General features: G+C 33.8%; 1 protein-coding gene across 1 annotated transcript; it reads right to left on the reverse strand.

Moving 5' to 3' along the window:
- Nucleotides 1-4,594: 4,594 nt before the first annotated feature.
- Nucleotides 4,595-14,206, reverse strand: LOC117111085 (RING finger protein 141-like). The gene is made up of 6 exons (XM_033253968.1): nt 13,859-14,206; nt 10,270-10,425; nt 9,497-9,605; nt 8,736-8,938; nt 8,106-8,222; nt 4,595-6,373 (listed from the first exon to the last, which is right to left on the reverse strand). The coding sequence occupies exons 2-6, from the start codon at nt 10,419-10,421 to the stop codon at nt 6,223-6,225; spliced, it is 732 nt and encodes a 243-aa protein (XP_033109859.1). The 5' UTR covers nt 10,422-10,425; nt 13,859-14,206; the 3' UTR covers nt 4,595-6,222.
- Between the last annotated feature and the right edge of the window lie 660 nt (nt 14,207-14,866).

Consider the following 14,866-nt stretch of genomic DNA (forward strand, 5'->3'; position numbering starts at 1 on the left):
CTGTATAATACAGAACAGTAACATACTGATGAACAAAAATAACATTCTTTTTTTTTTTAAAGTGTGTAAGAACAAAATAAGAAAAAAGCCGTCCATACGTTACGGTACCTCAAAGTGCAATAAAATTGTCAATAAATTACTGTTAAGAATATTATTTATGATATAATAATTGACATCCTTTTACTTCAACGGTTGTCTGTTTAGTTACTTTTCACTGTCAGTTCTAAGTCTTTTCATTAAAACTATTTTATTGTTTCACTGGTTTTCATGGCTTAGTTTTAATTTTGGGAATTTCCCCGCGCATTTACTGTTAAGTTAAGGCATTGTGTATCTTATATTTTTAAAAAAGTCATTATAATTAAGGCTTGAATTTTGTAGTTGTTATTTACTTTTACCAATCTGCCGGGTTTCGTTGTATTCAGAGGTTTTGTAGATATTATTTAGGTAAATTTTGTAACAAGTTATAGTAAAATGTTTTAATTCACTTTACGGGTGGCATCGTTAGTTTATATTTGTGCATGCCCCCAGTTTAGGCTACGAAGAAAACGTTTACATTTGATTCGGTTCCACTTAAAGTTCAAATTTGTACTCTTTAATTTACTTAGTCATCAATCAAGTGGGTGGTGTGTCTAATTTAATGTTTTAATACTGGAGTTTACAATTAGAAATCAATTTTATCTCTATAATTTGTGGCATAAAAAAATAGAAAAAGTTCTGATGCAATGACACATTATTCACCATCCTTATGTAGGGAATTATTGAGTATTAAGAAATATCCGAGTTGAAGGGGTTTGAAAATATCGAGGATCAAAAACATTTTTTTCTGCAGCCGGACGTCTATATAAAACAAATCACTCCTCTTTAGATAAGAGATAAACGCAATTTGATGTCCGAGGTTTCAACTTCAATCTATAACACTCACTTCTAAACCTATTATAATAATTATAATAATCTACTAATAAAATTCAAAAATATGACGATATTTTTTAGAACGATCATTTCAGGCAATGCCTGAAAACTTTATTAGGCCTAGCCATTGCTAGGCCGTACGCTACATATATGTTTCGACAGATCCACTGTCATCAGTGTACAGAGATTCCATATAGGCAATCTTATTTAAACGAAGTGAAGTTTGTGACACGTCAATATATATGTAATTCAACCGTATCAAGTTGTGAACACCAAGATCATGAATAGAAAATATGTATAAATGGCAAACGGTATGAAGTAAAATCAAAATGACAAAGTTAAATTAACATGGTAGACCTGCTTGTTGAGCGAGGGCTGCTCCCATTGAATATGTAATGCCTCCTTTATTTTAAGATGATGAATTGATAGGGCGGAGTCAAGAATACGGAAACAGTCCTCACTACAAGTTTGCATGCATTTGCGTGAATTCTTAAGGTGTTTTAATATGCGGGATATATTACATTGCCGCGTGTTGAGAAGTGTCGGATAGTTTCTACGGAATCTTTGTACACTGATGATGACAGTAGGGTCTGTGGTTTATTAGTGTCATCGATCATTGGGTAACATTATTCACGAAGTATAGTAATATATTTGGATATGCACTTTTGAAACAGTGACACAAGACTATTCCCTGCACAAAACCTCAAGGGTGGTGCATCTTAAAAAACATAAAGGTTAATGCTTGTTGAGCCTGTAAATCAATGATCACAAAATACTAATTAATTTGGAAATACGGTATAGTTTATTAACCAGAATATTCATCATATACATTAGGATACTGGATCACGACGGTATGCCTACAATAGACATCTGTTCAGTTCAGCGAGCCTTAGCCCTGAAGGATAGCCAATCATTTTTGTATACAGTAATTGGCTTATTCTTCATGAGAAACTAAAAAAAAAATTTAAAAAAAGACGTAAACCAATATTTAATATAGTGATAAAATGTTATATGAAAATGTTAAATGTTGTCTGCTTATTTCCAATCCTCGCTCACTGTTAACATAAAACACGCTTCAAATCCCAATATGATTTGTTATAGCTTCATTCTTGTACAATGTTTAGTGTTACCAGGTAAATATTCAGCGATCGTGGCAGATATATATCCTAAAGGCCTACCAAGCATCGTAAACAAAATTTTAAATTAAGAAACAATTCTTAGGCCAATCTAAATTTTCCATGAATAACAACCAAACAGGTACTACATTGAGTTATAATAATATAAAAAGAAATGTATATGACCAGTATATGTCTATCCTTAAAGATGTATTGTTCCATAAAATATCCCCCCAAAATATAAAAAAAATCATTAAAAAAAAAAATTAACTTGCTCATTTTGAAGGAACATAAAAATTTGAACAATGTTTACATATACTTTTATAACGAAAAATAATAGAAATAACAATTCCAGTCACTGGAAGTGCTAGTAATTTTTTGTTATCATTATCTAGCATAAAAAATCAGGCTACACATTTCTTTTCTCTTTTAAATTCAATAATTTGTATGCTCAAGTTAATAATTTCAAAAATATTTTTTTTTAAATTATTATTATTATTATTATTTTTTATTATTTTTTATTTTTTTTTTTTTGTCATTTTCGGGGGATATAATTAAAAAAAAAGAAAAAGAAAAAGTAAAACCAGTAGAGCGTTTTACCAACCACACGACTCCTTGAAGGTACCGAATATAATGAACTATAATTTATAATCGTTCAATGATATATTAAAGGCCTGTAGGCCTCAAAGAACCTCAAGACTTCAAAAACTCAAAGATATAGAGCGAAAGTGAAATAGTTATATTTGCCAACATTAATATAAAAAATACAATATTAAATGACAATACTATATTAATGATTTTTAAATGAAAATAAACCATCCACCAATGTGTGGAGTTGCATAACAATCCTGGAATCAAAATACAAAATGTGATTTGCATGTGTACTCCAAAGAGAATATCGAAATGGCACTATAGGCCTACCTTGCAGCAACTGAGGGATGACAACACGGACGGAAAAGAACAAGAGGGAATATAAGGTACTTAGCTTAGAAGTAACACCATGAAAGAATTAGTTTAAAACTAAAACTAATTCCTCCATTGTAATACTATAGTATTTTTACCGTTCCTGTTAAATGTTAACTTAACCTAAAATACTAACGGAGACCATTAATACGCCCTATGATTCTATTTGTTTTATACCGAACATGAGCTGATAATTAACTTTCCACAAAGCTATAGCTGTTTCAGATATTAATTACCATTATTTTAGAAGCATTGTAATTAACTGAATAATTTATTGATATCATCACCACTAAGGATAATCACCCATTAGAAGACACATTAACTGAATCCAGAATGTATTTATTTCCTAGGACACATTAAAGATTTTGACAAAATTATTTTAAATAAATTAATTTAAAATGCTGGATTCACCTACTGATGATTTCACATTGTAGCTTATATATCCAATATGATAGGCTTAAACTTCACTTAACAGTACATTTAATATTTGTTAAGAACTTCTTAGAAGATACAGGTGAGAGGGGTCAATATACTAAATATCTACTAGGCAACGAAGTGGCATGACTCAACAAAGTGTCCACAAATACAGTATTTGTACCGCCCAAATATTAGTTTCAGAAAAGTCAAAATTCAGTATTGTAGAGCATAGTAATATCACACATACAGTGAATACATATTCCATTATATAACCGTGGAGACAACTAACACACACGGATCGTGACCCAAATGAAGGGATCACTTTCAGACAATCCCAACACTGTGGTGGATCCACGAATTTGAAAGAGGGCCCAGGAAGGGACTTTCACAAATGGCAGGTCTAGACCACCTCAGCCCTAAACATGTTTAGGGCTGAGGTAAGAAAATATATAATTATGTCCAATGCCGTAGCCAGGATTTTAAAACAGTGTGGGACAATATCAGGGTGGACCCACTTTACACGTAAATTCAAATATTGTGGACCCATTTTATGAAAAATATGCAAAATTTTAACCCATTTTCTTAAATTTTATCCACTTTAGGCTAAATATGAGAAATCTGGACCCATTTTTAAGAAGTGGACCCATTTTATGCATAAAATTGCATAATTTGGACCTATTTTTAAAAATGTAGACCCATTCTTTGTGGACCCATTAGACAAATTGTGTGGGATTGTCCCAACTGTCCCAATAGCTGGCTAAGGCATTGATTATAATATGTTGTAACACTTCCTGTCCTGTTGTTCTCTGTGTTACAATGACAATCACCAATGCTTGATTCAAATTACTTAAACATAAAAGTAGATCTGTAGATTTGTTTTATTTATTCCCCCCCCCCCTTTGAATTGCCACTGCCACAGGTTTCTACTTGCAACTTGTTATGTTTATGTTTCATTTAAAGATGTGGACTTCAAATACAAATAACAAAATATTACAATGTGTACTACAGTATTGTTGCATACACATTGTTGTCTGTTTTATTAATTTTATATAGATTAAATACTAACTTTATATGGAATATAAATAGAAATACTGCACCTACATTCTAAATCCACTGTATATTGTTTGAAATAATGTTCAGTGAACGGTATTGAAAGACAGTAGTCAGTAAACCTGCTTTTCAATGTTAAATCATAGTTTTTCATCAATCGTTCTTTATATTTTGTTTTTGGTTCACTTAATTCATTGTTATTGTATTGTTTCAGTGAGTCACACATCTTTCCATAGACAATGGGTTACCTGTTTTTGCAATGATGCCAAATTAATAAATAAATCAATAAAAATACATTAAAGATCTACTGTCTGTCATGATCTGAAAAATGAAAAATTCTATATTCTAATTATAGTCAATTTGGATAAAGTTATTAACTTACAAAATCAGAATGAAAATTAAAATGAATTTACAAACATGTAAATAATACTTTTCTTGTACTTTTTTACATAAACCCTATTTTGGCAGGTAATCGATTTCAAGGTTTTGTAGTAACATGTCTGAAATCAGTAACATTTTTTAAGCTAATAACTTAATTTATCCTTTCAAATGAGCTTTTTTAAGCTTTAATATAAATTTTCAGATTTCTGATTATTTGGCAGGCAGTGTATCTTTAATTTAAACATGTTTATTTTTTAACACATTTTAACAGAGTGTATCTTTTAATTGCTTATTTACAAAAAAAAGGAATGTTTAGCAACTCAACCATTTATGATATCATATCATTGTGACCAATCAAATAAAAATGAAATCATTTTTGATCAAGTGTTTGACAGCACAAAAATAATTACAACTTATTTCAGCTTTATACATTATTACCAAGGCCTGTAAACACCTATAAATTATTATTGGAAGAAATGTTTATAACATATATTTACTCAGCTAAATAGGCATAATATTGCATCAAGTAAATGGCACCTTGCATTTTCAACCCCCTACGATCCGACTGGATAGAGAAAGAAAACATGAATAAATGCCATTTTCTAAAAACACATACAGTGGACAGACTGGAATTGAACCTGTATCTTACAGGCTGTGGCGGTACCAGCAGAGGTCCAGTGGCACAAGACCCTCGTTGGAGGAAACCTGCACCATTGTGCGTATTCTAAGGTTTTATTGCAATTTTTAAAAATCTATTTGGTTATCTACATAGAGCCTCTCTTTGCAGATACGAAAAGCTTTTGTCTGGTCATTGAATCCACATGCTCAAGTCTTGCTGCTGTAATCAGTGCAGGACCAGGTACTCATTTATACTCCTGGGTGGAGGGAAGCAATGCAGATAAAGTGCTTTGATCGAGGACACAAGCGGTAAGTACAGTGAGGGATTGAAATCCTGACCTCGAGGTTGGGAAACAAAACCATTCTCACTGCACCAAATCACTTATAAATTTAAAGACATCGTCTGCTTTCAAAAATATTTGGTCAAGAAATATTGGTTCCTACAAAGACTGAAATTTCAATAATTAAAATAATTCGTCTATTGTCGTAATGGACTCAACAAAGAATATATAAATTTAGATAGTATAATCATACCATAAATGTGTGTAATACATCTGTTACAGACAACCAATATCTTTATGTATATTATGCTAAACCTCAAGTGAAATACAATTGCTGTGGAAACAGATCAATGAAGTTCCACGTAATTAATTATTATTAACATCCAGACACATTATTGCAAGGTTTAATACGTGTACTGTATTTATACAATATATAATATAGTTTATAGTATAACATTTTAATAAAAGTTATGGGGAAAATAAAAAAATTAGCCAACATCCAAATGCTGGGCAGTATCTGCAACCCCTACAACATAGTTTGCTACCTCCTTGTCATCGGGTTTGTCTGACATCACCCACACGTCTTCCACTCCTCCCGTCTCATCTCGACACTGGGGGCACGTACTGTGTTTTGCCTTCCTGAAATTATGAAGTATGAAAATAATTTCAATCATTTAAATTTATATACTGCATAGCATAACAAATTTGATTGTAAAATGTTATTAAAATTTACCATGAACAGGGCGGATCCAGAGATGTCTGAATGGAGGGGCGGAAAGTAGGTCAAATCGAGATAACACCACAATATTCCCCCATGAAAGTTTTGCTTAGATGACCGAAAATAACTCTGAGGAGTTTTGGGTGATCAAAATTTTCTTTTCTTTCTTTCCTTTTTTTTTCACTTTCCAAAATGGGGACAGCCTGGCCCCCCCTAAATCCGCCCCTGATGAACATAATACTCAGGTGTTGTGACATTTAAGAAATAATCACCTGACAATAATGGATACTAGGGAACCTTTGAATGCACGACCACGGTAGGACATAGAACGTGATGATGTCACAAAAAATCATCTGCGTATGCGAGAGCGTTAAATTATCCTCGTCGCATGGATTCTAGGACGCAATTTGGCCAAATCTACGTATGCAGAGGAAGTAGGATGCCAGGTAGGATAGTCACGCATTAGTGATTCCGTTCTAATGTAGCAATGTCGAACAAATCGAGAGCTCCTTACTACTACTTTTAGTAATACTGTACTATTATCTGTAACTTGACAGTTAATATGTAGCGTACATACGTGTGCTGAGATACAAGATACGAGAAGCTTTGTTGCAATTTTATCATATACAATTGAAGTTGAACAATAGACCAAGAAAACACAGTACAATAACATCACAAAAAAGGACATGAAACGCAAAATAAATAAAAAATTTCATGAAATAAAACAAAGTAAAAAAATTTTGAAAAGCTAAAAAATAAAACAAAAAAAAATATTAGGCCAAAGAGAGGATAGAATGGGATATAATATACAATTTAGAAACATTGAAGCAAAATATGTACATATCAGCGATTCTAAGTAAAAAATGTTAAAAGGTATAAAAAAAGTTAAATTTACAATTAGGCGATAATAAAATTAGTTGATATGCTGAAAAAAAAATAATAAGATTAAACATCTATCTGCTAACACAAGGCTTAAAATTAGTGGCAGTACCTGCGGAGTGACAGGGATAGTTAAACCATGGAGGAACTAATTCCTCCATGGTTAAACCACCCAACCACTAGTTAAGGTAAGCTCTCCATCACCTGTTGTCTACAGCTTGTTGGACTAAATCTTTAAAATATTTTATTATTTTATTCTTTGGACATACAATGTGCTCGAAAACATCTCAGAACAGCTTAAATGCTCAAGTTTATCAAGAAATGGACCCCAAGCTAGTCTCCTGGATTTCACTGACCAATGTCGAAAATTGTCAGACAGCTTACAGTAAATTGAAGCAAGTTACAGTGGATTGGATTAGATTGGATTGGATTTATTCGGTGTAAACACCAAGGATAACCCACGAAAGTCTGAAGAAGACTTATTTCTAGAGGGTCCTTCTGGTGGTGATTGGGCAGTACACCGGGATACAATTCTCTAATGTGTTCTTTAACGTGCACATAGGCCATAATGCACACGAGACCATTGGCTTAAACATGTTTCATCCGAAACTTGCATTTCAGCCCTACAGCTGAAATACAAGGAGAGCAGCGATGAGAATTGAACCGGGGCCAAGAGATCTTCATGGTTCAGCGCACACACAGTGGCTACCACCAGTTTAGCTAACTGAGCTAAGCTGCCCTACCTGCAGTTAATCTAATTTTTTCAGTACATACCATTGATCAATACACTTTTGGCAATAGCTGTGCGTACAACTGAGGATGACCTCCGACCTGTTATCTAGACATATACAACACTCATTTTCATCTGCTTCCTTTGAGATTTGATCAATGCTGTTAAAAAAATAAATAAAATTGATTGCTCAAGATTCATCTATCGAGGTATTATCATTTTATTATGTTGTTTAAAAATTGTAACAAAAAAGAGAATTTTTTTTTTTTTTTTTTTTTTTAAATTCAGTTTGGGTTGTATACAGTAAGCACTTTTTTGTGATGCCATTTTAGTGGATATTGGCCCTTGATGGCATTTGTAGTAATGAAAATAATTGATTTTTTTTTTTATAAAACCCAAAGACTACATTCATCTTTCTATGCTTCTTCAAAAATGTAAACATTATGATCTTTCTAGCATGTGATTAGCTTTGATGCCATGTATAGCCTCAACTAAGCGCCCATCCACTAAATATGCCAAAATAAGGTCAGGATGACATCACACCATGACCACATACAGTATTGGCACATCATGTGACTATATATGGGCATATACAACAGTTTTTTGTCAAAGAAAATTTGTTAATCTGGACAGAGTTTAATTTACAAATCATTGAACAATTAAACAAGCCTCACTTAAGGAACAGAGTGGACACGCATAACTCAGGAGGGCAGCCATCCGGTCTTTGTTTATTATCCGATTCTGGGGAAGTTGATTTTTCCAAGTTTTCTTCATCCGTAATGGCTTGAACTTGCTGTGAAAGACTTTCAAAAACTCTTATAAACTGCCTCAAACTTAGCTCCCTCGTCGACAGAATCTGACCATTGGTCAAGTCAACCTGGTACAAGAAAAAAAAGTAATTTTGCATAAGTTGATTTTACAGCATTTCTATACTTAAGCTTTAAAAACTAGATGTCATTTTTTGTTTTAAATTCATTTTGGCATAATGATCAAGAACTCCAATTTTTCATCACATCACAATAAATGTGTTTCAATGTATCACTCAAAATAGTATTTCTTTACTATTAAATCGCACTGAACAGTGTTTACTCAGCCACTCACTTGGGTTAGTTCGCCAAAGTTTTTTCAGCAACAAGTATTTGGAACCCCTATAAATCAGGCCCAATACGTTGGCCACACTGCAGGCTCCAAGTTGTTGGAGAGCCTCTGCAAAGGTGCCTACGGGTTGCCCCATGAGAGCACATATTGTAGGCATAATACGCCATTTGTACATACCCAACTGAATCTAGTGTCACAGTATCACGAGAGATGTTTTATTTTTAGTAGAGTATAAAAATCCTACAATTTGCAGGAATTGAACCAAAGACCTTCAGATTACAGGATGAGCACTTTTTCTGACAGCCATACTACAAGTACACATACCAATTAAGCTTACCTTGTAACAATTGATTCTGACAGTTTTCTTCCATAAAACGGTGTCATCAGAATGGCTTTTAATAGCAAACACTAAACCCTTGCCACCTGTATCGCTTACATCTCTAGTACTGGACAAAAATATGGGAGCAAATACACAAATTATTTATTTCCTCTTCAGTAAATATGATCATAGTAATTCTGATTTATAAATCTTAATTTATTTAATTATTCATTCATAAAATAAATCAATGATGGCTTGTAACACTTTCGTTAGAGTTTGTTTCATGTCTTATGTCAAGTTATGGTTTCTGAAAATGATAGCATAGTTGATTAGTCTTTATTAAAAATGATAGCATAGTTGATTAGTCTTTATTATACATATGCCTGGTAGGATTTTGTCATTTTAAATTAATATTGTACAGTGATCTGCTATCCCATACAAAAACAGAACATTATTTCTTTATTACTAAATTTAACAAAAATTAAATTATTATTATTAACATTAATATAAAAACAATGTTAATGTTACAGTAATTATAGAAAAATTCATTTTATAATTTGATGATATATATCCAGAACCCACTCACATAGAGAAAATAAGGATGATTGATAAATTGTCATGATCTATAATAATTAATTATATTTTTTTAATATAATAATAAAACAGATATTAATATACTAAACTATAAAAATACTATCAATAATTTAAAAAAAAACATATTACAGTAGTTTATCTATATAAAAATCATAAATATCAACATGCATTAATAACACAAATAAACTACTACTCACACTTTGTTCAGATGATCTACAGCTTCAACAAACTCGTCATACTTAAGAGTTGCAACTTGATGTAATGAGATGACCTGACTTTGAAGAAAACCTTTCACAGACTTGAAACCCTTCAAAATTCCTGCTCTTTCAGTGGCCAATGTTTGACCCATGATACTGTCATGAGAGAAATTTATGGTAAATTGAATCTTAATAAAAACTTTTGCAGTACTGCTGGCATTATCTAAAAATTTTGAAAGGGGAGGGGGAGGTGGGTGGTAAATGGGCAACAAAAGTGAGGTGGGGGAGGGCAAAGATGAGGTGGTACAGTACTTGATGATTAAGTGAGGGGGCACTAACTTGCAAAATAAGGTGATACAGTATAAGGTAATCTTTAAGTACTTTTTGCATAGAACACAATTACTAGGGGGTGGGGGGGCCAAAAACATTGTGAAAACTAAGAAAGGTAGCCTGAAAATCTTCATCCTGTCCCTTTTGTTTTGAAATTTCACATCTACAGAAAATCGGCCCCAAAGAAAATCGAGCGCAGGACGATCAGGTTCATTTTCAAAATAATTAAAACTCCAAACTTAATATCTTGCACTCAAGGCAAATTATTGGGTGGTGCTGCAGAATTTTTCATAATACTACGGCTCCGTTCTGCAACCTAAAGAAATTTTGATGAGTCGCGCAGCCGCTTCATAAAACAAAATTGACGATAATTAACAAAAGTGCCGACAAAAGAATGACAACAACCGAAACACTGATGCATGTAAGTACTGAAAGCTTGGTTTTCAAAAAATCGCTACAAGCTATAACTGACAGTTTTCATTGAAGCTGATTGGTTGGTTGTATCGGAGAGCTTTCCCGATTGAGTCGGGGACTGTATGCTAGTGCAATGATTGCAGTAAAAAAACTGTAGGGATAGCTTGACATTTACTGTGTGAATACTTTTGTTTTTATTAGGAGCTATTGCTAAATTTTTGTATAAAATCAAAAAAGACATCAGCTAGGTTGCGACGAAGTTTCTAATGTCATTCAAGACAACAACTTTGATATGTGAGGCTGGATTTCAATCGTTCTGTATATTCTCGCATATAAGACGAATCACAAAATAGCAAATTACGATCGAAAAAAATGGGGTTGCCTTATACGCATTTTATACTAATTGTTGGATTTTTAAAATCATGTTCGTCTATGTTCAGATGGTCCGTAACACGCAAATTTATTACTAAAATACACCCAGTAAAAAAATTGTCCAAAAATCTTCTCAAACTCAGGGGTTGTCTTATACGTGATCAAATACGTATGGTTACATCTCAAGTCCAAGTATCGGCAAAAACTGAAAACAGTGGCCCTGTGTGCCATCTTGAATATTGCATTATCGTCGCTCCAAAGTCGGATTGATTAAAACTTCCTTTTGAGAAGTAAACCATCACACTGACGGGTCTACTGTAGGTATTAAATTTGATGATTATTTTTGGTGTGACACAAATGTACATTTTAAAATTTTAATTCCAAAAAAAACTATTCTGAATCTAAAGGTGGTGCAGAATAGCTTTATTTGGTGTTAATAAAATAACAATATCGTGAGCAGAATCACTTTATGTTCCAATAAATATTGCGTTTATTCCTTTCCAAATAAAGTTTTAAACAATATTTGGTGTGTTAGTGTCATTTACTGTATCTTTGTAAAGGTGTTTTTAAACATTACCCAAAAGAATAAAGAATCAAGTTCGTGATTCCAGTAAACACCGATATCTCTCGCAAATGGTCAAAATGTAAATGTACGTCCTCGAATATCGAAGCAAAATAACAACGTACAGTATAATTACTGCAGGTACTGTATGTTCATACTTTTTACATTTAAATGACATATCTTTCTCCAAATTAAATGACAAAATTAAATAATGTAAGGAAACGCAAGGCGGTGAATGAAATAAGCAGGCAAACCTGACCATCATACTGTATTTCTTAATTTGGCCGAGATTGTTCAGGATAATTTGGCATGTGGTCGATGGGTCGCGGCTGAGTATTAAATAAATTAGGATGTGGGTCGCTGGCTAAAAAGGTTGCAGAACGGGGTACTACAGATATCTGAAAACATAGGCCTAGGGATATAGGGGCCTAGGCACGAAACTAGCGTAGTTATGGAAATGCATTTTTTTACGAATCTGTCTGGGAAAGTCTGTGCACAATTTTTACCCTCTTAAACCACAAATAATTGACTGTCTCCCTTGACTTCATGAGGCTTTTTTCCCCCCAAGATTCAGGAGGGTTAATTCCTTTCCTCCTAGGTAGGTAAGCTCAGAAGTGATAGAGGGCACTATAGATCGTCGATACAGAAAACGGGATAGGAAATAGTTCCAGACAGAGAATAGGATACCCACATGTATTATCGTAGTTTGCTGAAGGATATCGTTAAATTGTGCCCGAACTACTTTGAGACAACCTCCATTATTAATATGTCAACAAGGCTATGTTTTTTAAGTGCGAGATTCGGTTCTGTAGGAAGTTTTTTAAGTACTACGAAAGTTTCAACGTTTATAAAGAATATTAGAAGTTCTTTACAAGCTTTTTCATTACCTTGTCAGTTTTATCCAGATATTGAAATATAAAGGTAAGAAAGATTTTCGAAATATTAGCGTAGCTGATAAAAGTTATAGATTACTGAAAATATATTGCTTCGTCGCCTAGCGGGCCTAGGCCAAGACCCAACAATGTTTTAGGCCTAGTCGCGGCGAAAGCATGGTTTTTCCCGCTAGCTGCAGTGGTGCCAAAGCCCATGATTTGGGCCTAGCATTCGTAAACTTGTATCATAGGAATTGTCAAGTGTGTATGTATATTATCTATAATGTCGAAAACTTATTTTTATTGGTTTTTTTATTGTATATTCATATATTTTTTAACCTGACCCATCTATTTTACTTATTAAAAAAAAATAATAATATTAATTTTTATTATTATTTTATTATTATTATTATTATTATGTTATTATTATTATTATTATAAAATTTTGATGTTAGTATTGACCTTGGGGTTGGGCCTATATTCATATAGTATTGTAAATATGTGATGTTATATAAAAAATGATAATGTTCCTTAATTCAAAATGGCTTGAAATAAGGCAAATTTACACTGTACGGGACACAAACTTCATATAATAAAAACAAAAGGGTAACTCCAACAAAAGACGACATTAATTTTGCAATATCTTCGCTATAATAATAATGGTCCGATTTACATAATTTTGGTCTTAAAATGCTTCATTTGATTGCCTTTTTCTTTATAGTGGTTTGAAGAACATTTAATATAGTTCTATTTTTTTTGTTTTTAGCTACCCTAGCTAGGATAGGCACGAACCTGATCTGACTAGGCCTATTTCGATCACTGACTCCCCACGGACGTAGGCCTAGGCTTAGTTTAGCCTAGGCAGGTGAGCAACTGTTTTGGTGTAGCCCTAGCCTAGAGGAGGGGGTAGGCCAACGGCAATGAATGGCTAGGCCCACCTAGCCATGGATATCATTCATCGGAATGACTTCGTAATTTTAAATTTTTAATTATTATATCATATTTATCTAATTAATTATGGTAATTTGTTGTGTCTTACCGCACAAAAAAATTCCAGGAATTCAATACATTTTACAAGAGTCATCTGCGTTCCATTGCACCCGTGACCACGCACGACGTCAATGCGTTCCAAACTTGGCTGAATGTCGTTGCATCATGGAGGGAGGCGCCAAGTCTCGAGTTTAGCAAAAGTAGGCCAGGGCCTACTGTAAGGGGATGTCTCTATAACGGACCTCCGACCTAAATGGGCCCCACCTGTTCTGCAGCCACCAATTTTACAAAAAAAACCCCTGATATACAGTAGTAAAACAATGTCATACAGTTTGATCCAGGTCGATCCATAGACAGTTAACAAGTTTCATGTTGGAGCCATTTAATTAACTTCCGCACTATAGTAGAGTAACTAGATATATTATTTATAGCCTTGTATTATTTTATTTCTTGGAATTTGGTCTATTATAAAACGAACACCGAGGTCCCCGACGAGGGTGGGGGGGGAGGCGATGCTCCGACGAGCTGGGGTCAGATTTTCCTGATGAAAGTAAAGTGGGCGTGGTCGAGCTTCGATTGAAAGGTTTCCGAAAGTGGTCCTGGGGGCGAAGCCCCCGAAAATTCTGACAATGGGGTTTGAAAGGCTTAGCCTATTAATCGATTTAGAGTCTACTAATATGTAAAAAATACATTTAATTTTTTTTCCTCCCCGACAAATTGTGCTTTTTCTCACCGACGGGCGGAGGGGCTCTCCCACAGGGGGAGGGGCCTCCCACAATGGGGGGGGGGGGCAACCTCCCGCTGGCGCCACCCCTGTTTATCAGGCCTGGATCAATAGCCTAAAATTTTCCCCTATAAATGATGAAAAACAACTTGCAATAATTAATTCATGGTTCGTTAAACAATCTGACACAAATTATCTCTAAACGATTCATGGGTACATCCCAGATAGCAAGATACATCTCCAGTTTCCGATTTGTATGTGATCTGTGATGAGATTGCATATCGAATAAATCATATGAAGCCATCTGAAACCACAGACATTTTTATTTGTTAA

The sequence above is a fragment of the Anneissia japonica genome, unplaced genomic scaffold (genome assembly GCF_011630105.1).
Source record: "Anneissia japonica isolate Jap-2015-1 unplaced genomic scaffold, ASM1163010v1 scaffold1216_len75558_cov189, whole genome shotgun sequence".
In the NCBI taxonomy this organism is placed as follows: Eukaryota; Metazoa; Echinodermata; class Crinoidea; order Comatulida; family Comatulidae; genus Anneissia; species Anneissia japonica.

Coding starts and splice junctions, on each gene's coding strand:
- LOC117111085 (XM_033253968.1), bottom strand. CDS start 10,421: ATGGGTCAAACATTGGCCACTGAAAGAGCAGGAATTTTGAAGGGTTTC. Junction 8,223..8,735: donor GTGTCCACTCTGTTCCTTAA/GTGAGGCTTGTT, acceptor TTTTTTTAACAG/CATTGATCAAATCTCAAAGG. Junction 6,374..8,105: donor CAAAAGTGTATTGATCAATG/GTATGTACTGAA, acceptor TCATAATTTCAG/GAAGGCAAAACACAGTACGT.